The 22,651-nt window shown below is 37.6% G+C and overlaps 1 protein-coding gene across 1 annotated transcript; it reads left to right on the top strand.

Moving 5' to 3' along the window:
• The first annotated feature begins 219 nt into the window (after window positions 1–219).
• Window positions 220–17,213, top strand: EPYC (epiphycan). Its single transcript, XM_054278547.1, has 6 exons — window positions 220–387; window positions 10,850–11,003; window positions 13,488–13,646; window positions 13,899–14,101; window positions 15,699–15,794; window positions 17,043–17,213. The coding sequence occupies exons 1-6, from the start codon at window positions 220–222 to the stop codon at window positions 17,211–17,213; spliced, it is 951 nt and encodes a 316-aa protein (XP_054134522.1).
• Window positions 17,214–22,651: the final 5,438 nt, after the last annotated feature.

Here is a 22,651-nt window from a genome sequence, read left to right as displayed (position 1 = left end):
TGAATAAGAATATGGCCAGACCAGTACGAAGAATTCTCAGCTACAGAGACTCTTTATGAAGAAAACCAGATTAAACTACTGAGTCACCATAAATAAATGTTAATTATTCATCAGAAATATTGTGGGGTTTGTATATAAGTACTGTATTTGTGACATGGTACTCAACACCAGAGTACCTATCATCTGTCCAATTTCTTCTCTTTCAGAAAAGAAAACAAAATGCAGACCTTTGTAAATGTTTTTCTGGGATTTTTTATCTTTGAGTCTGTTGTAGCTGCCCCTATCAGTGATACCATAATTTATGATTCTGAGTTCTATGACATACCACTTGGAGAGCTGCCTCATCCATTTGCCTATGATGAAAACAAGCAGTCTGACCAAGTAGAGGTAATTAGAACTTAATTTATTCTGTCTTTCCAAAGTGCATAAATGCAGTAGTTACTGATCAGTTTTTCTTTGCCATGAAAATACTTATCTGACAAATATACTCATGTGGTTTCTATTGCCTTTGCAGTTCATTCACTTCTTCCCTAACCTACAAACACAGCCAAAATATATTCTAATTGTTCTGGGGGCTTTTGTGGTAATCTTTAAGAGTAAGTGAAAGGTACCATGCTTTCCTCAGGTCTCCATGCAATTCCACAAATTCTGTTACAGATCATCATTGTAATTTAACTGTCTGGGTGATGCATGGAGGCAGTTGAGACAGGATTTCCAGCATTTCCCATTAAATGAGGTTGTAAAATGCTGTTTCCTTAGGTTTATGTTCACTACAAGTGTGTCAGGCTATAAATGCTAATGTTTTCTCTTGCTGCTAGGAAAGTGGCAGAAGGAAGAAAAAAAGAAAGGGAAAGAATTTGAATTTAAACGCAGGAAAGTAAAATAAATTACTGAAAAAAACCTGTTGAAATTCTGATACAGTATGAGACGGTAAGATATGTCGCCTGTAGGAGCAAGGGACTCCACTTCTTGACTTAAAAGTTTCCTTCCTCTTCTACAATCCTCTATTTCTTTACAATTACTAAAAGGCTACGTTAATTTTTTTTTTCTCACCCTGCTGATTAGAAATTGGCACAACTTCCCTGAAGGTAATATAAGCACTCTGTGATTCAGGATTGTGTGTGATAGAAGTGAAGTAAAAAAAATAACATTTAAATAGCATGGTATTTTTATACATAATGTTTTAGTGCTTATTCACATAACAATATGCATAATTCATGAAAATACAATCCTTTGAAAGATTCATGATTACAGCAGGAGGGACAGGAGCTCTTCTTTCATCAATGTGAAATAGAAATTGGAAAAAAGCTTTGAAATCAAAAGACAGAGACAATTCAAGAATAACTATATTCCAAAACAGGAGAACTGAAGAGATAAAGTTAGCACTAAGATCAGAACCTTATAATTTTTAGAAAATAAATTTTCAATCTAAGAGGAATTGAGAATAACATTGCTGCAAGGAATTTACCTTGCCTTTGGCCTGTTTCCCTTGTGCCACTCTTGTGCTCTACTTGATTTTGTTTGAGCTCACTTTCCTGATAAAGTCACTGTGTTGTCTTTCACATTGATTAATAAACCACACTTTCTGACTCTCTTTGCTCTTAGAAATGAAACCTTTATCATTCCTACAGAAATTACTTCCTTCCCAGAAATGGGAGAAATTTTTTTGAATGTGCCTCATCACTGAGTTTTTCTCATTCAAACAACAGATTTCTTAGTAATACATTTAATTGTAGGTGGGATTCTCCTGTGCTGTGCTCTCTCTTCAAGGTCCTATAGCACCAAAACATAGGGTGGCCCTTTCCAAGTTTCTGAGTGAAGGATAAAGCAAGGCTTTGCTGTTCTTTTCCAGCCAAAAGGAAATTCAGGATGACTGATGTTGCACCCAACATGAAAAGATATGAGATCCCAACATGGATTGCTTTTTTTTAAAAGGCATGGAATAGGCAGAGTCAGGGTAAACTGGTAAGCTTCTCTTCCAGAGCAGGATTATCTTCCATTACTGAGCTCTTCAGACAGCCTTTTTAAAATTCATCAGGTAAAGTTCATCCAACACAGCAGTTGAACAGAGTTTTGTTTTGCATATGGATGGACCTCACTGTGAGAGCCTTTTTTTCATAGATGTTTAGCCAAAATCTTTTTTTTTTTGCTTACGTTCCTAACACCATGTACCACCCAAGAGAATCCTAAGCATTCATAGTTCCCCATATCCCAGGAGATATGAGCGGTCAGTGCTGTAGAAATCAAGCAAATTTTATAGACATGTCAGTGTCCTATTTGATAGGGCATGTCAGTCTTGCAAGTTATATTTTAATCACTGATATTACTGATGCCACCCAAGTTTTAAGCAGAATATGTTTGATTTCTTGATTGGGGTTATGACTTTACTGCTTAAAATCTTGTTATCATAATGATGTGAACAACACAAGTGGATCTATGTGCAAAATATTTATTCAAGGTCACAGGTTAGTTTTTATTATGCATAGTTTGCATGATGAGCAATACCATAGAGACCCAGACAACCAGCAGGCCTTCAACAGATCTAGCCTCTGTGCAGTAACTCTTTAAGACTTGAATTTCCATTTAGAGTTCTGAATCATATATTCAGGCTATTGAAGCAGCGGAGAAAAAACTCCAATAGCATTTCCTGTTGTTGCTGTCTTCAATTTAAGATTTGAAAATTCAGTTATGTGCAGATAGAAGCCATTCTGTTTAATCCATTTTTAGACTCATTGGCAAAATTGCAAACTTTAGTAAGGTTGTGTATCCAACTGATTAGCAGAAGATCCAGGAAACTGACAAATTCTAGTACCTCAGATGCATTCAGATGCTACTCCTGATAATTTCAATGTGAATTGAAGTAAAAATTAACCTGTGCACCTCAAGGAGTTAAACTAAAGCACCTGTGTCAACATGTCCTTTTCCAGACCATTAGGTACTGTAATCACACATTCAATGTGTAATCACCAAAGTGTGGAAAGACCTGAAGAAAATTAGAAAGAGATTCTTTCCACTCATTCTCTCTTAAAAATTAGGCTTGGCATCCCAATACCATGCTCCAAGACAAGTATGAATCATTCTCTTTGGATATCTGTTGAGGTGGGTTGATCTTAGCTGGCTACCAAGGTGACCATCAAAATGCTTTCTCACTCTCCCTTCTCAGACAGACAGGGAAAGAAAGTAAGGTTAAAAACTTGGGAGTTGACATATATGCAGTTTAATGAAGAAAAACATAGTTTGCACGCAGAAGCAAAGGGAAACAAAAGATTTATCCTCTATTTCCCGTCAGCAGGTGATGGCCAAACACTTCCAGGAAGTAGGACTTGAGTACATGTAGCAGGTGCTCCTGATGACAAACACCTGAACAATAAAGCCCACCCCCTACCCTCACTGCCTCCTTTCTCTCAGCTCTTATTGCTGACCAGATACCATATTGAATATTGCTTTGCTCAGCTTGGATCAGCTGTCCTGTTTCCATCCCCTCCTGAGATCTTGACCACCCCTGCCCTACTGGTGAGAGAGGAATGCTGGAGAGACAGCCTTGGTGCTGTGCCAGCCCTGCTCATCAGTCACTGAGCACTGGTGCATTATCAACACCTTTCCAGCCAAAAACACAAAGCACAGCACTGAGGAATGCCCTGGGGAAAGTTCATTCCACCCCATACACCTATCTTCCTCAAATAACTTTTGATGAACCCTGGGCATGTGTTTCAGGCTTAGTATGAGAATTTATAATCTTAATACAGGTAAGTAAGATGACTGAGTCCAAGTTCATGACTTTGCTAATTCTCATACTCTGGAAGTATGGTTTCTTGTATAGAGTGTGTGTGTGTATATACACACACACTTCATTGGATTGAAAACATTTTTCTGAAAACATTTCTAGATAATGGGCCTTGATGTTCTTCACTTGAAGTCTATTTTTGTCATAGATTCTGGAATAATCTTAAGGCTGGGAAAAGTTAGTAATGTACACATGGAATACTTTTTTTAATGCAAATATTTGCATGGGGAAAGTAGTTGTAGCTGTGAATTACTTGCGAGTATTGTACTGAATCCTCAATCAAATCTATGGATTGTCATGTGTTAGGTGACATTACAGATTATAAAATCTATGGTTTCCAAGATCCCAGGTTAGTGAGACACAGAAGACCTAGCTAATGCTTTGCATCCAAATGGAAATTAATACTGGAAAACCTTAAAGTAATATATCACTCAGAAATAAAATGTGCATAGAGACATTAAGATAGCAGTATCAACTTTTTCACAGATAATGGCTAAAAAAAGGCTGAGTAAAAGAAAAGCCTATTATCAAGGAAAGAATTCCAAGGTCCTCAAGGAGAAAGCTACAGCAAAGAAATGTCACTGTAAGTGTACAAGTTTTGTGCTGGATTTATCTTCTGAAACAGACAGTAACAGTATAAACATGAGCTGATGTATCTCCCCTTTTCTTTACAGTTCATTAGTATTTTGAATTAATATTTATATAATGATAGAGTCCAGAGGCCACAGTCAAAACTATCTCTCCTAAGTGCTCTGAAAGCATATACAAAGAGAGATTTCCTCCTTTAAAATGAATAGAATCAACCAGACTCTCAAAGGAATTATTGTGTGAGCTTCTTACTTTTTCCCTCTTTGAAACTAAAACTTTGTTTGGAAAATGTGTGAGAGAAACAAATTGTGGAGAGAGATTCTTATGTACATCAGCTACTAATGCCTAATAAAATGCATTGTTATTATTTTATTACAGCATCTGTTAAATGTAATCAGTCAATTTTTCTTTAGGTAGGAAAAACTAAGAAAAATAAGAAGCAAAAATACAGGAGCATCAGAAAAATATTTTCAGTGCTAAGATAGGCTAACAGTGAGGTGAAAAGCAAAGGAGAACTTAATTAAGAATAGTTTGCCTAGCACTGAAGAAAGGTAAGACAGTTAAATACAGGTTGGTCTGGGTCTGTTTACACAAAAGAGGTGAGCTGTAAAATATGATCCACAAAATATTCAGAAAGAAATGCAGTGCAAGTCTAATATTTGATGCGTTCTGATTAGCATTACTTGATAGCTTGTTGAGTTTGAATCAACTAATAATAGGGCATTTTGGTGCCTGCACATAGTTCAGAACTTGAGTTCCACACACACATTTGCTCATGTCTGTGTGCATACACACAAACCATCTCTCCTGTTGGCATAACACACGTGAAGAGGAGCCATGCTTGAGCAAGAACTCACTCTTGCCATTCTGCAGGGTTGACAGAGGCTTACACTGCTGTTCCTGTCTTTGTGGTTGGTATCTGATTAAATAGGAGACTTCAAAGTGGATATACAATGACTTTTCAGAATACCACGCAAATTTAAAAAAAAAAACCCTATTAATTGGTACAAGTAATGTACAAGTCAGATGGCCATATAGCTGATCAGAAAATCGAACTTATTTGAAGCTTCATCCCCAAATAGAAATTTTTCTAGTTTTTCAGAAAGGTTTTGACTACAGATCTTGTTATTCATTTGTCTGCAGTGACTAACAATTCCTTTTCTTTTAAAAATAGAACAATAGGAGAAAAGAAGTTTTTAGGTCACTTTTGGATAGGAAAGCAAACCTCCCTGCCTGTGGCAAGGGGGTTGGAAATAGATGATTTTGATGGTCCATCCAACCCAAACCATTCTGTGATTCTATGAATAACTTCTACCATAATTAGACATTTTCTTGTAAGCCTTTGGTAGTTTCAAAACAGCTATGGGAGAAACCAGTTCCTTTTGATGGGTCAGTGTGTGGAACAACTGTCCCTTCAAGGTTAAAATGCCTATTTTTAAGTTTTTCATTTTTATTTGTGTATTAAATCTATATTTTGCAGTAAAAGAAACACTGAAACACAACACACTTCAGAATTCTTCTGTAGATTTAAACTTATCACATGTAATACATCAGCTTTGATCCTAAAATATGTAGACATAAAATAGACACATAAAAAGGACACATAAAATAAAGTCCTGAGCCTCTCCTAGCCTTTTGTTTGTCTCACCATTTTACTGTCAGTGGTGAGATATAGACATCTAAAGAGCCCACCCTAAAAGGAATTTCTGTAGCCAATGTCTGGAGCTGCTTTTCAGAAGTTTTGTCTCATTCACACTGACTGTGAAGTGATGCTAATATAACTAAATGCCCAGCCTATGGATGGCAAGTAGCAGGTTGGATTTTACCAATTGCATTTTATCACTTACTGATATGTTCTGATTTCTGCATTCTTGACTTTTGTAACTTCCTGGTCTGAATGGGCCTCTGAATTGGCCAGGCTCACTAAGATCTTTCATTGGAAATTGGAGTCACATTGGATAAATATAGGATAGGGAAAAAAGTAGGTACTCCATGCAATCTTAGGAAAGATATCACTGTCCTTTGCTATGCTCTGGGACTAATCTGCACTGATATTCTCTAAATCTCTTGATTGATTCCAAAGACAGAGTAGGGTAACTATTAACCACATAGGTGGCTAATGGTAAGTGATGTGATAACCACATAGGTGGCTAATGGTAAGTGATGTGATGCCCCTTCAGTTTTTCTTATGCCGTGCATAAAAACTGTCTTGGAAGGCAGATTATTATTTGAAGACTTGTAGATATTGACGAGGAGAAACACACTTTATTGTATTTCTCTACAATGTTCTTCCTGCTTTGTGATTTTTCACAAAGAATATTTCTTAAAGTACCAGATGAAATACAAGTCCACTCCCTGCCTAACTACAGGCTCCCACCTCCCTCCAAAAAACCCTATGGAAAATAATGTCATTAAGTGATATACAATCATTTGTGTTTCAAATTTTTTTTAATAAAGTCCAGTTGCCAAAAATAAACAAACATCTGGAAAATGAGGGATTATTCTGTACAGCATATAGTCCAAGAAACATCTTTGTCTTGTTAAAATCTCGCATGATTTATCAAACTTGTAAAAGATACAAAGCTGCATGGATCATATGACCAATAATGGGAAGCAGACTTTTACCTTTAGGTCACTGGTTCAAGTCCAAGTTATGTACAGCACGAAAATACTGCTCATGCTCTGGGTCTGGTATGTAAAACACATATATCAATGAACTCCTACTCTGTCGCAAGTATAAAAATTGCAACATCATTAAGTTAACATCAATAATTTTTATTTTCTTATGACACTCACAACTGCAGAACACTGAACAGATAAAGCTAACTATTTGGAACAGTTCCCCTAAACCCCAGACATAGTGCATTTGCAGGGAAACTGCTGGGAGACTTTCAACTGTGTATCTTCAAATCTAGGTAACATCCTACAGTAAGAAAGAGATAATAGTGTATGGATATGGAAGTACTAGAGGTTAACACCTCCACTTTGCTACCCAACAGCTGCAGTGATTAATCAACTAAGAACCCTCAGAAAGCATAAAGTAAATAACAAATCCCAAGATAGTAAGTTCCATAAAGCATGTCCCAAATATGCAGAGAAGTGGCAGTCAGTGTAGATGACCCAAACCCCGTAACAAGTGAAAGGAAAATTATCTTTGGTCTGAAGCCTATTCAAAAAGTCTATCTTGAAAATACTCTTCTACAGAATATTACTTTCAGTAGAAGAAAAGTTGTATATAAAGACATTTACAGATCTTAAATCTCTGGATTTAATTCTGAAGTTCAGAAGAGGGATTCTTATCTGATTTCCACAAGTCTGCTGAAGAAGTAGACAGCATGTGCAAGAACTTTAGTGCAGCACTAACCTGGGTCAATAAAAGTCTGGAATGTATCTCTCCCTCTAGGCTTCCTCCATTCGGAGAACATCTGTCCCATTTCCTTTGTTCCCAAAATCTTTTGATTTGTCCCCAAGTCCATTCCTGGTTAAGCTGTCTACTGTCAGTGCTGCAGATGGTAACATTGTGTATTTGTCTGCACAGAAGGACAAGGTACATCCTTACTCTTACTTCATCAACTCAAGTTACTCAGTTCAGCTGAAGGTCATCTTGATCATTTGATTACCTTGCATTTTGTGAAATTTGCAACTGTTTGGGGCATTTTTATCCATAAACTCTAATTAGTAATAGCATCTGTGGCTTAGTAGAATACAAAAAAAGAATATATAGAAAACCTAAAATATTCTTAGTCAAAATCTGAGCCTGTGTGGTTCAGAGTGCTTACTGGTTTTTTATTGCTTTCATGTTCTCTGTCTTCAGTGAAACTAATTGATGTAAAATATTTGAACCTATTGCCATTATATAACCCAAACGAAATTATTTATGTTCAAAAATATAGATTTTAGGTAGTTATTTAGATGTTGTAAGGCAATCCAGGATCATAATGCTTAATACTGCCTGTAATTATACATATCTATGCTGCAAGAAAATCTATTATGAGATGTAAAGGTTTTTGTTTTTCTTTTTATGAAATTTTCACAGTTCATAGAATCATAGAATTGTTTGTGTTGGAAGAGACCAAGATCTTCAACTTCCACCCCCCCTGCCATAGACTGGGACACTTTGAACTAGCCCAGGTTGCTCAAAGCCCCATCCAACCTTGCCTTGAGCAAGGGACTCCATAAGTCCTCTGAGCAACCATTTCCAGTGCCTCACCACCCTCACAGTAAAGAATTTAATAATATATAAAAGTTTCAGCTTCAAGCCATTCCCCCTTGTCCTATCACTACATGTCCATCTAAAAGGTCTCTCTCCAGCTTTCTTGTAGGTCCCCTTTAGGCACTGAAAAGCTACTTTTCTCTGGACTGGACAACCTCAACTCTCTCAGTCTGTCTTCATCTTCTTGGCTCTCCTCTGGACTTGCTCCACACAAGCCCATGTCCTCCTTGTGCTGGAGACTCCAGTGCCGGATCCAGTACGGCAGGTGGGGTCCCACAAGTACAGAGTAGAAGGGCAGAATCACAGCCCTTGAGCTGCTGGTTACACGTTAAATATATATACACATAGAAAGAGATTCAAGTAGGGATCAAATACAGCAAAGATTTGCCTGTGCTTGGAATCCAGATGTTAGGTGTTTTAGTTCCTTTAACTTCTATAGTCTACATACAAAACCAAATTTTAAAAATTCTAACTATTTGGCCAGTCAATTAGTTTTTACCTGTGTTTTACAATTATAATTTATGAACACTACTGTGATGGATTTCAACAACTGGTTCTTCATGAAGACAGCAAAGAAAGCAGTGGGATGGTGTCAAAAAAAGGAGATGCTTGGTCAGGTTAAAGACTCGGGATTCAGTAGTTTTGTGGTGGTGTTGTGCTAGAAAGCTGCAGTGGATGAAAACTGAAGCAGAATTTTGGGCTTTGGTGCCTTTGCACTTGGAATAATGATACTGTAACAAAGTTTCTGTATTTGGCTGTGTCTTAGAAAAAGATAAGGAGTGCTAAATGCAGCACAGGGGTGCAGCACCTGCAGGGTTAAATGCATTACCTATTGCAGCCTGAATTACTGCTAATAAAGTCCAGAGCAAGGAAGCAAAAAGGGCCTTTGCATGGTATCCACAGATGCTTTATTCAGCCACCTGGTAAGATGTTCAGGTCCCAGGCATACACAGGGAGGGTCCAGGTTTCTCTCTATCCCAGGGGCAGGAGGTGAACCTGGTTTACAGTACAAAGATGAGGGCAAATCAGGGAATAGGGAGGGAATGGCTCAGGGACATAGGAACAGGGGTAGGAGCCAATGGGGTCTTAACAGCTCCTTGGGAGAAGAGTCTTCTGAACCCCTAAACTAGGGGATGCCCCCAGGGTCTCCACAATTACCTACATTTTTAACAGCACCTCTGATGAGCAAAACCCTATAATATACTAAATAATTGTTTTAGATTTAAAGAATAGAGTGCACTTTCAAAAGGGGCTCTGGCTCAGCTGAACAATATTATTACACATGGGGAAATGAAGATACACTGGGAAAGTAACTTGCAAAGATAACACAGCTGTCTGGGTGATTACAGAAAACAACTCTGCCTCTGATAACACAGACCCCCTCTGCAACAAGCCTGACAAGTCTGCAATACTCTTTTTATGAGAGGTGATGTGAAACAAGAAAATTGCTATATCTTAATTTTTATCCTGAATTGTCATATAAGAAAATCAACAGAATGTACTTTTAGAATTAGAGTTAACCTGACAGAATTAAATGCTTTGATTAGTTATGTTGATTGAAGGACAAAATAATAAGTTTTCTAGTTCTATGCAAGGATCTTCCAAATTTTATGTGTTTTAAAACCAAGGTTTTATCCAATATATCAATTTTTTCATACTACATAATACAGCTACTAATGAATGAAGTTAACCAGAGTCTTTAACATATTAGAAAGTTATGTGAAGTTGAAGTTCAGAATTATTTAGTAATATTTTTAAATCATGTTCAGAATTATTAAGTAATATTTTAAAATCATGTTAGTGTTCTAAGCAGAGCCTGAACACCTGTATTGGATTTCAATTTATGATGGTACAATTTACAATTTTATGCTAAATGACTTGCACCTTTTTGATATTTAATAGCAAATTTTCATTTTTTACATACAGTTTATCAATTTTTATCACAAATCTAATTTATCTTTAAATAAATATGGAAAAATAATTTTTCTAGTATGTCTTCTCAGTAATGAAGTATATGCATGTGTTCATACAGTAAAAAACTCAAAACACAGACAAAAAGTGAACAAGTATGTTGGATTTTCATGAATTATTTATAAATCATCAGAATTCATTATAGCTCCAGATAAAATGCAGCTCCAGATAAAATGCAGCTCCAGCACTAAATCTCAGAAAATATCTGACCTCTAGTGGAAGAATATGAATAACTGCAAGACAAACAGCTTCCAAGGGTAGTAAACAGTAACAATTCCTTTTAATTTTCCTAGACAGATATTGGGATAAAACTACTGTCTGCAATTCAAGAGAGTTATTCTTCTGCACCATTGACAGAAGAAACTGAGGATGAAGCATCTACACCAAAATTAATTGATGGGTCTTCAGCGCAGGGGTCAGGGGTTCTTGGACCCCAGACTCAAGATGGTTAGTATGAAAGAGAAACGTTTTTGTGTGTAGTGTTGATTTTGAGCAAGCCCATTTTATTTTCTTTTTTACTGAAAATGAAGTACATAGTTTCTGTATGTACTTTATTACTGAAGAAAGAATCCATATGGAATCCTCCTCCAAAGTCAGATAGGTGCCTAGTCTCTAAAAGTCTCCATGCTACTTCACTATGAAAACAACTGTGCCACTTGTTCCAGAAGATTTACAACTTGAAAATTTGCTGATGGTTGGCAATGCTACCAGTACTTGTCTTTTTGTCTTAGATTTCAATATCATTATCAACTGTCTTTACTTATAATGATTTGTTGCATGTTTTTTATAAATGTGTTAATACAAAGTATAATTAAAATGTTGAAGAATTTTTGACCATGAAAGTTATAAACTGAAAAACTTAAGGAAAGAGAGCTACTTAGAACTTTTTAGTGGAGACATTTTTCAGTTCTTCTGACTATCAATAGTGAAATAAGAACTTTATAAATCTTGCAGGAGAATTAAAATTGCAAAACACAGTCTGTCCCTCTCCCACAAAAATTTTGCACTACTAATTTTTGGCATTTGTCAGAAGCTCCTCTAAATTACAGTAGGTAAAGTCCACTAGAGTTATCAATTTCTGTGAGGAATCTTTGTGTTGTATGGTGATCAACATACAGTAACAGGAAAATACTATTTTCTACTATACCCAACACTACAGCTGAGTTACATAGAAGAAAAATTAATTTTAAAAAAAACAACCCCAAACATAAAACCCAGAGTTCCTGCTTCCAAAATTGTGTATTCAGTGAAGTTAATCATTCATAGTCTTATTTTGGTACATACTACAAGTGATCTTGACCAGGCAAAAATATACACTGTCAAAACAAATAAAAATGAAATGAGAACTTCCAAGGAAATTCTAGGGGAAAAAAAAAAAGCCCACACTTTTTTTTTTTCAAATTTGAAAATTAGAAGATTTTACATTATATCCTATAAATATTCTATATGATGAATTCTGTGTCTGTCAACATTTTTGAGTACTGAATGCAAATAAATTAGTGCATCAACTAAAGAAATGCTCAACACGGTAATGTATCAAATCAGATTTCTCTTTTGTCTTTATTTTAGCAACATATTTTCCTGTCAGATGTTGCTGCTATTGACCTGGTGCTGAATAAAAGACTACAAGGCTCAGTAACATTAAGCCAAGCTCATTTTTTTCTTGATATATTTTTGTATTCTTCCCCTACCTCTGTTTTTTTTTCAGTGTCCACCAGACATACGTGAAAAAATACCACTCCTCCAAGATCAAAAATAGGACAGGGTGAAAGCCTTTTCCCATACTATGGTGCTATGTTGCAATATTATGAAAAAATGTCAGCCATCCTTAACTCAATATTCATTTAGGCCCTGATTTGCCAGAATAGTTCAAGGTGTGAATATTTTTTTTGCTGTATCAGGCCTACTCTCTGCAGCCAATTTAATCTGTCCTGTGAAGAAAGTTAGGGAAAGCATGAAAAGATCCTTATCTCTAGGGAAATTGTATTCCTGGATGTCCAAGTAGTGATTATCACATAAAAATAAAAGAGTACTCTGCCTATTGATTCTTTAATCTTGCCTCAAAAGACACCTCAATAATCTACAGGTAATTGGGGCAGATTAAGAAGGCACATCTCTCATGTAGCCACATCTGACCTGGAGAAGAAACTAATCTGCAAGGAAAACATTTTCATATTCCTGCATTATCCTACTATTCTATAAATAACAAGACCAAACCACCCCATCTGCCACAAGGAGGAGGAAACCATGAAACAGAAAAGTATTTCTATGAGATTAAAAGTTGATAAACAGATATGCTGATTTATATTCACAATGTATATTCATAATATACTCAAAAAAGATGTATCAAAAAGTCAGTGTCACAAGTGTTACAATCCAATATTAAAATTGTTAGAGGGATGCCTCTGCCTGAATAAAGGAGTAAATGAGACCATATGCCAAAGTCAATAGGATGAATTTTATATATTAGTAAATGTGAGGGGGGGAGAGAGAGATGTAGAAAGAAATATAAAAAGGGAAGGGGAGGAGAGAAAGAGAGTGTCAGAGAGACAGATTAGGTAGAAAAGATCATTCATCAGCTACCATTCCTCCATCTAGACAGAAGTATACACCTGCTAGCTTAAGGGGAAATCAACTTCCGGCTGGTTACTGTCACCAAATAGTCTATTATAGTCTCAGAAACAATTTATTAGAACAAGTTAATTGCTCTTCTAGGCACAGGACGAAAAATAAATTAATTTTAAAAATAATTTAATCACTTTAGTGTTGCAATTATATGATTGCCTAATCAAAGCAGAATTGGAAGTGAACTTTATCATAGACAAAGACTGATGATTAGGTGCTTATGTGAGCATTTCATTGTAGTAATTTACGTATGACTTTTATTCATGTCCTTTCTAACAAAGTGTTTTCTTTTAAATTCCTTGACAGGTCTTCCCACGTGCCTTTTGTGTACATGCCTAGGGACCACAGTCTACTGTGATGATCGTGAGCTTCATGCTGTTCCACCATTGCCTAAGAAAACCACCTATTTCTACTCACGCTATAACAGAATCAAGAAGATCAGCAGAAATGACTTTGCAAACTTAAGTATGGATAGAAGCATTATTGAAATTAGCTTTAATTTTGATTATTTCTGGCATGTATCAATCAGAAATATAGTGATATATTAAGTGTCATTTTTCAAAAGACAATAATTTATAAGGTTCCCAAAACACACAGAAATCTTTAAACTTTGAAGTCTTTCACTGAAAGATGTATAAAGAATGATACAGGCAGGGTTTTCTTTAAATTTCAGGAAATACATTCTTATAAATCTGTTGTATCCTCTTTCTCTGCCAGACCATTTGAAGAGGATTGATTTGACTGCAAACTTCATATCAGATATCCACAAAGATGCCTTCCGAAGATTGCCCCAACTTCAGGAGCTGGTGCTCCGTGACAATAGGATAAGGCAACTGCCTGAATTACCATCTACCTTAACATTCATTGATGTTAGTAAGAACAGACTTGGTCGCAGAGGGATACCAAATGAGGCATTTAAAGTAAGTTTGGGTGTGATGGGAAAACATTTTCTTCCTCTCTCCAGAGGATGTGGAGAGTGAAGTGCAGCCTATTCTTCATAAGAGAGATGCTCCAGTCCTCCAATCATCTTTGTAGCCCTCAAATAGACCCGCTCAAGGAGCTCCATGTCTCTTTCTTGTCCTGAGGAGCCCAGAAATGGACACAGCACCCCAGATGTCCCTCACCAGGGCTGAGCAGAGGGGCAGGATCACCTCCCTTGACTTGCTGGAATGCTCTTCCTAATGTACCCCAGGTCTCCATTGGTCTTCTTGGCCACAAAGGTACTGGTGGCTCATTGACAGCTTGTTGTCCATCAGGACTCCCAGGACCTTCTCTGTAGAGCTGCTTTCCAGCAGATCGCCCCCCAGTCTGTACTGCTGGTTAATATTTACCAGGTGCAGGACACTGCATTTGCTGAATTTCAGACAGTTCTTCTCATCCTATTTCTCCAACATATTCGGGTCCTTCTGGAGAGCTGCACATCCTTCTGAGGTATCAGCCACTGCTCCCAGCTTTGTGTCATCAGTGAACTTGCTGAGGAGGCATCTGTCCTTCCACTCAAGTCATTGATTAACATGTTAAACAATACTGGGCCCAGCACTGAACCTCGAGGGACAGCATTAGTGGCAGACATCCCACTGGACTGTGCCATTGATTATTATGTCCTTCTGGGATCTGCCATTCACTCAGTTCTCAATCCACCTCACTTTCCACTCTTCCAGTCCACACTTCCTGAGTTTGCTAAGAGAATAGTAGGAGAGAAAGTGTTGAAAGCCTTGCTGAAGTCAGGGTAGAAAATATTCAGTGTTTTCCCCTCATCCATTCTGGTAGTTTCATTTTAAAAAGCAATCAGGTTGGTCAAGCATGATTTACCTTTAGTGATTCCATGCTGGCTAATCCTGATCACCTTCTTAACATCCCTGGGGATGAAGATGGATTCTGGAATGAGGCACTCCATAACCTTTCTAGGGATGGAGAGGAAGCTGACTGAAAGGTTGTTCCCTAGATCCACCTTGTTCTTTTTAGGGGTAGATAGGGGTGACACTGGCTTACCTCCAGTCCTCAGGCACTTCTGATCCCTGTGGCCTTTCAAAGACCACTGTGAGCAACCTCTATGGTATCTGCCAGATTTCTCGGCACTCATTCCTCCAACAAGTCAAGGGAGAAAATTATTTACCTTTTGAAAAGAATGAGAAATGTATTTTTAACTCAGGCATTTCTTATACAATTATAATTCACTTCAATATAATACACTTTTGCAAAATTGAGTAGTCTTGTCACAAAAGAAAGGTAGCAGCATCATCATTAAAATTATATCTTTAATAATTCTGTAGATTTTTGAAAAACATTTTCCTCTTCATTTTAATCTGAACACCTATCCCTTATCAGCAACATTCTCAGCCTATGCAAATCAGAGTTCATTACTGTCTTTGAATTTCTGTCTTTTCACCATATCATGCTGAAACAAAATGTTCTGCTATCTGGTGGTGTTCATTGCAGTGATAGATTTCAAACTTACTTGGCAGAGATTTTCAAATATATCTCTCATTTCCCCTGTTTTCTTCCATATTCTTCTAGAATCTGGATGAACTGCAGCATCTTTATATCACTGACAATAACTTGGATCACATTCCCTTGCCGCTCCCTGAAAGCCTCCAAGCTCTTCATCTTCAGGTAGGCTACAAAAGAAATGGCTCTTTATATCATGCTCAAAGCACATGCACAACTCAGAAGGGCAAATATTTGTCTTGTAGTGTTTCTTCTTTTTATCAAAAAGTGTTCTTACTTGACTAAACAAGCTATGGGAAACAAAATTAACTAGTGATTGCAAGTCTTTTAGAGAAGTAAAATTTAGCTCTACTAAGCCTTAATTTTCAGAATTTTTAATAAAATATTTTTCAAAAATCAAATTCTAGAGTTACTATGACCTAAGAGTTTCTTTCTGAATACTTCCTTTTAACCTTTTCCAGCTCTGCTTCTTTCCCTTTATCTCATCTTGTACCAATTTACAGTTTTGTTTATCAGATGTTTTTACAAATTACATCATACAGAAAAAACCTTTCAGTAAGCAATGTAATGTGCCTCACATCATTTAACCTCCATCTTTCAGTAAGTAAATTTATCAAAACTCTCTGCCTGCTAGCTGACTTCCTTTTCACCTGTTTGTGCCTGTAAATTAAATATTCAGTGCTATGTGCTACAGAAAACACTTAGTGAGCAGGACTTTGTCCACACCAATTTTTGACTAGCAAAGGAATGAAGAGAACAATTTTCAGCCCTCCTTTTAGGTAATGAGTTTTTTAGTCCCAGTTTTCTGACAATGCTGTATTCCAACAATTCATGGTTGAGAATGGTTCGCTTCAAGAATGGAAGCTCAGTGAATATAAGGCATGTAAGAGCAATTTAAATCAAAGGAATAAAACCACATGCATTCAATTTTGCCAGTACATATACAGGTGTGAGTAAAACTAATGGGAGAGAGCCGGGGGGAAAGAAATTGTCACAGGTCAAATTACAGAGTTGTACCTTTGCAGGTTAAGGCATATTAAGATGTCAGGATGATAATTATGTTTCTGTGATTTTTGGACTGGCCTATCGTGGATCAAATTTGTCTTAATATGGCTCTTCACTATAATCTGGAAATGAAAATGCTCTATACTTCTACCAGCCTCCTCCTTCAAAGCCTGTCGCTGCTACATGGTTTGAGTTACTTAGTTCTGAAGTTTTGCATTGGCCAAGAAATTTTCCCATTCTTGGAAGATTTCTCTGTTGATGACTTGCTGCCACAATCTGGGCCCTTGAGTTCAAGCAAGTATCTCTCTACACACTGAAAACACATCCATAAATTGTGTTTCAGAATAAAAAATTACTTTCAGGTAACTATTCTGATAGTTTCTTTGCTGTTTGCTTGTTTTCTTTTAGAACAACAACATTCAAGAGATGCATGAAGATACTTTCTGCAAAAGGAGAGATTTTACTTATGTGCGTAGGGCTCTTGAAGACATCAGGCTGGATGGCAATCCCATCAACCTGAGCAAAACACCTTATGCTTACATGTGTCTACCCCGCTTGCCAGTTGGTAACCTCATCTAAGCTACATCAACCTAGATGAATTTTTACAAACATCATTTATTTGGGAAATATTTCTGTTAATATTGGAATTTATTACTGAGATGCTGAGAAGATTATGAAATGCTAAAAGAAAAATCCATTATCTACCCAACTGCAAGTTATTTAGCAATATCAAGAAAAATACTTTACTACAAAAACAATGCAAATACAAAATTTTTTGCTGAATTGTTCAGATGCAATGTATGAATTCTAAATTTAAATAATTTTTACATATTAAAGTCTAACTATTATACGGTAAACAAATAAAAATAAAATTGTGTACACAATTGATTATTTACTGGGTTTTATTTTAATTAAATATTATTCTCTCAGAGATACATCTAATTTTCTACTTATTTCCTTAAAGATCCCTTTATTTTGGAAAAGTATTAGCAATATTCCAAAAAACATGTTTTCGTCAGAAAACAGAATCTTTCCTTCAGATTACTCTCCCATAATCTAGCTATATTTTTGCAGCAATAATTTATCTTTGTAATGCTTTTGAGATTGTTGGTAAATCCCGTTAACTTAGGCTTAACTTAGGCTTCTTGGAGTGCCGCAGCTATTTCTGCTGCTGGCTTCTGGAGCTGGGAAACATACAGGCTTACCTCAGCAGCACAATCCACTGACCAGTACAAATACTCCTTCAGCCACAGACTCACGAGAGCCACGAGAGCCACGAGAATCTCAACCATGTAATTACTTTAAGTTACAGGGAGTTGATGTTAAATGTCTATTTTCTAGTGAATATCTCACCTGAAAGTAAATACATGAAGACATGTTCCGCAGAAATGCTGAAGCTATCAGGGTTCAACAGGGAGGCATGTAATGGCATTAAATCAAACTCATAACTGTGAGGATTAAGCCACATGTCTAAAAGAATTTCTCTTGATAGAATAAAACCAAAGTGGCAATGTAGTTTGAAAAAAATTGTAAATGCTTAGTCAATATGGCTCTCCAGTAAGCACCTTTGATAGCTCAGTCAAAATTGATCACAGATAAGGGAGTCTTATTAGCTAAATGGGCTGCTAGAGAAATCTTTGATTTGAGGAGATCCCCAAAATGACCAGGAGATAAAGAATGACTGTAGAACCTGCTATAATTAACATTATAAGCCAGTAAGCTTTCCAGAAAGTCATTGTGGTTAATGAAAGCACTAATCTGCTGCTTCTTACATGGAGTTTGGGATCATAAACTGTACCTGGGATAATATCTAGGGTTGCCTTGATCAAGAAAAGACTGTGAACCTTCCTCTTTTTTTCTTTTTCTTTTTTTTTTTTTTTTATTTCTTTGTGGAGCTGGCCTCAGAACTGTCAATATTCATAAGCAAAGACTATAGCTATCTCTAGAAAAAAAGGCCTTAGGCAGATTTAGTTTCATTCATGTACAGCATCAACTAATCATTTCATGGACTGCTACTGCCATCGTGTGTTGATGAATAGCGACACTTGAAATCATACCAAAGCCTGATACTAAGGGTAGATGAGACTTGTTTTTACTTGTTCGGTAAACTTGACCCTATGCACATTTTTTTCCCTTTCATCTTGAACAAAAGCAGAAGGAATGGAACTCTTTGATGATAAAAACAAAGGAAGATTATGTGAAATATTTTTGCTTTTGTTTTTGCTGAGGGGGTTGTTTGGTTGGCTTTGGTACTTTGTTTGTGGTTTTTAAATCAACCTAGAATTTGGAAAAAAAAAGAAGAGGAAAATATTCTTAGCATATTGCAATATTCATAGCATATTGCAAACGATTATTTTATAATTTTCTTGAATTACATATTTTTTTGCATTTAAATTAGTAGACTATAAATGACATCCAAAGAATTTATGTTGCAGGGCGTGATACTATACAGATAATCTCTCTAAGCATTAAGTACAAAAATTCAGAGTGCTTGATGATATCTCTCAACAAATGACAAACAGAGTTTCTGGTCTAAATAGTATAAATGCATCACTTACTATGAAACAATAAGCCTGGTCTGACAGTATCAGTGGAAGGACAGGGAGCCTAAAATAATAAATACCCACCTATTCCCAGCAACACAAATTGTGCAAACTTCCAAAGACAAACACAGCCCCAAAATCCCCATCCTTATTTTTGTGTGGTGAGAATGAGGACACTCTTTTCTTCAACATAGCTGTCATCTATAAAGCTTTTTCTCTAACCATAACAAACACACTAAAAAAAAAAAAGTTTTTATTTTATTTAGTCCCATCCCTGGCAGTGTTCAAGGCCTGGCTGGGGTTTTTGAGAAGCCTGGTCTAGTGGGAGATGTGTCTGCCCATGGCAGGGTGGCAGGGAGGTTGGAACTAGATGATCTTTAAGATTCCTCCCAGGCCAACCATTCAGTGCTTCTATGATTTATCAGTTTTTATTCTGTATCACAAAAAGCCAACAAGAAGGATGCTACAAATAGTACCTGGTGTTATGCCAATATGCTGCACATAGAAAATTAATCTTGAGATAAGCCTGGTATCTGTCTTTCCACCTTCCACACTGAAAAAGTAGGAATTCATTCAACAGCTGATATAAGGGCTGGATACAGAATTTTGAGACAGGAGGGTGAGAAAGGCTTTTTGAAGGTGCTGATTTTCCAACTCCTAACAGCTACTTAGCTCCCCACACCCTTCTTTACCAGGTGCCCAGGACACCTTTCCCTCAGTGCCACAAGGTGTTTGGAGGGAAGCACAGAGCAGGGTAGGTGATGGTATCGGGGCTGGTGATGGTATCAGGGCCAGAGATTGGATTTGTTCCAGCGAGGCCTGGCCCGGGCCTGCAGGGCCCACTTGGGAGGGGCCTCTACTGACTGATGGACTGTGCCCTTGGCACCAGCTCCATGTCACCGCCAAGCACCTCTGGCTCCTCCAGGCAGGGTGGCATGGCAGTCTGTCACAGGGTGCCCACACAAAGAGCCTCTGCAGGACAGCAGGGTGACATCATGGACAGGCTCCCTCACCAGCTTGCCAGGTAAGCACCCCCCATGGGGCCATGGCTGCCGGACCAGGCCGCAGCTGGAGCGAAAGCCAACCCCCGTACCGCTCCCCCAGCCGTGCCCTGCTGCTGGCTGCTGTCACTGCTGGGCAGTGCTAGAGGGTACAGCAAGGTCAGGACAGGGACAAGAGACCAAGGCAGGGCCACCAAGTACAGGCAAAAGACATGCTCATTGTGCTCCTGTATAGCAACAGGGCTGGCAGGGGCAGGAGGCAACAGCAGGAATGGAAGCACAGGGTCAGAAGGCACGTTAACGGAGACAGTCAGCGAGGGCAACAGAAAAGAGAGAAGGACCTCATGGAGCAGAACCCCTGTGCATCGTCCTCAAATGGCTGTGAGAGACATGGTGGCCAGCACAATGATCCTGTGCATGGACTGCAGCAGAAGCAGCCTGGGAAGGCACAGTGGCAGGATCACAAGTGCAGCAGGAATTGGAAGCAGCAACCACTACAATGCACTGAGCCACTCCAGCAAGACCAGGCAGGTGAGCAGAGCGGCAGTGATGAAAAGAGCGAGCTGCTCTGGAACGCAAAGAAGGGCTGCTGGATCACAGCCTCACATCTGCCAGCAGCAATTCGGCGAGAGGCAAGAGCGCGCCTGCGGCCCATGAACCTGGCAGGATACCGGCTGCCAGGGATGTGCACGCCCCACAACACCAACCAGTACTTCATGGGCCACCGCGAGTACAGAGAGGAAAGAGAAGCGGCGGTGGAGATGTCTGGAGAAGTTAGTGACTGCAGCACTGAAGATGAGGATTTCCCTCTGATGGCTGCTTTCCCTTCCACAGATCAGTAGGCTGAAGGCACATCAGCAGAAGAGGAAGAGGAGAGCACACAGCCTGCCTGCCAAGACTGCAAGTGCCAAGACGATCTCGTGTGAAACCCAAACCAGAGTGACAGCACAAGGAAAGTGTTTGACTTGTAAAATCATCAGCTATTAAGAGCAGGGAACTGTTTGACATTCAGCTCCCTAAATAAATATATATATTTGTATACTTCTAACCCCGCTGCCTACTGTCTAATGATTCACATACACTAAGAGAGGCCTGGCAGAATAAGAACCAAAGAAGGTTAGCATTGCATATGCCAAAGAGGTCAAAACTGTTACCCTAGAGATTTAGAGAACCTTTGTTCCCCTCAGATACATATATCCCGTTCAGAAAGGTTTTCTTAAGTTATACTGAAGTATTAAATATTTTATTATTATATTATATATGTATTATTATTAACATAATATTTAAGTTACTATGTTATACTGAAAAGAGAAAGCCTAACTAGATGATGAAATTTCAAAAAATCCCAAAATGGTTTTCAGCAAATGTGATGGTGTTTGCAGGGGTCTTAGGATGAGGGAAGAGACGAGGATCTGACTCCATGTTTCAGAAGGCTTTATTTATTATTTTATGATAAATATTATATTAAAACTATACTAAAATAATAGAAGAAAGGATTTCATCAGAAGGCTAGCTAAGAATAGAAAAGGAAAGAATTAATAACAAAGGCTTGTGTCTTGGACAGAGAGTCTGAGCCAGCTGACTGTGATTGGCCATTAATTACAAACAACCACATGATACCAATCACAGATGAACCTGTTTCATTGCACAGCAGCAGATAATCATTGTTTACATGTTGTTCCTGAGGCCTCTCAGCTTCTCAGGAGGCAAAATCCTAAGGAAAAGATTTTTCATAAAATGTGTCTGCGACAAGCAAACATCAGAACGGAGGCTTTTTGAGCATTAAAAAAAAAAAAAAACCAAAAAAAGAAAGTACTTGATAGATAAATATACTTTTTGCTGTAAACAGACACTACAACTTGTTCATCGATGACTGAAGTGTGCATTTGCATATATACAAGCAAATTAAACGCATCGCAAAAATAAGAGAGAACAAAATAAACGTTTAGATCACAGACCATGCACCTTGACCTGTCATGAATGCTCATGTGGTTTTCCTTTTAGAAGATGTCAAATACAGAGGGTTGGTGATATGCCATAGCTTTGCTTTTAAGGTGGCTGAAATTATAGCCATGGACACCATCACAAATATACTAGAATTCCCAGGAGTCAAATCTCTTGGCTTAAGAAGCTGCTTGAGAGAGAATGATGCTGATGTAGTCTGGGGATTTTAAATGGGGAGAAGGCAAAATGTTAGTGGGAAAGGCTATGGATCTGATCCTTGTATTTGTAGCTAAAGATAAAATGAGGTGTCCATAAGCCTTTTTTAACTTTGGTCTAAGTTGAGAGAAGATTTAAAACTTGGTTTGTTCTACTAGTATTAAATTTTTCATATAAAATAAAATAAAATTTTATATTAAAATAAATTAAAATCAATATTAAACACAATGTTGCTGTAGGTGTGATAGGCTTTATGTGCAAAACAACTATATATATTTAAAAATATATATATAGACATAGTTATTTATATATA

Source organism: Melozone crissalis, unplaced genomic scaffold (genome assembly GCF_028551555.1).
Source record: "Melozone crissalis strain CALT ecotype California unplaced genomic scaffold, PUWL_Pcris_2 ptg000004l_1, whole genome shotgun sequence".
NCBI lineage: Eukaryota > Metazoa > Chordata > Aves > Passeriformes > Passerellidae > Melozone > Melozone crissalis.
This window is presented reverse-complemented; position numbering and strand designations above follow the sequence as displayed.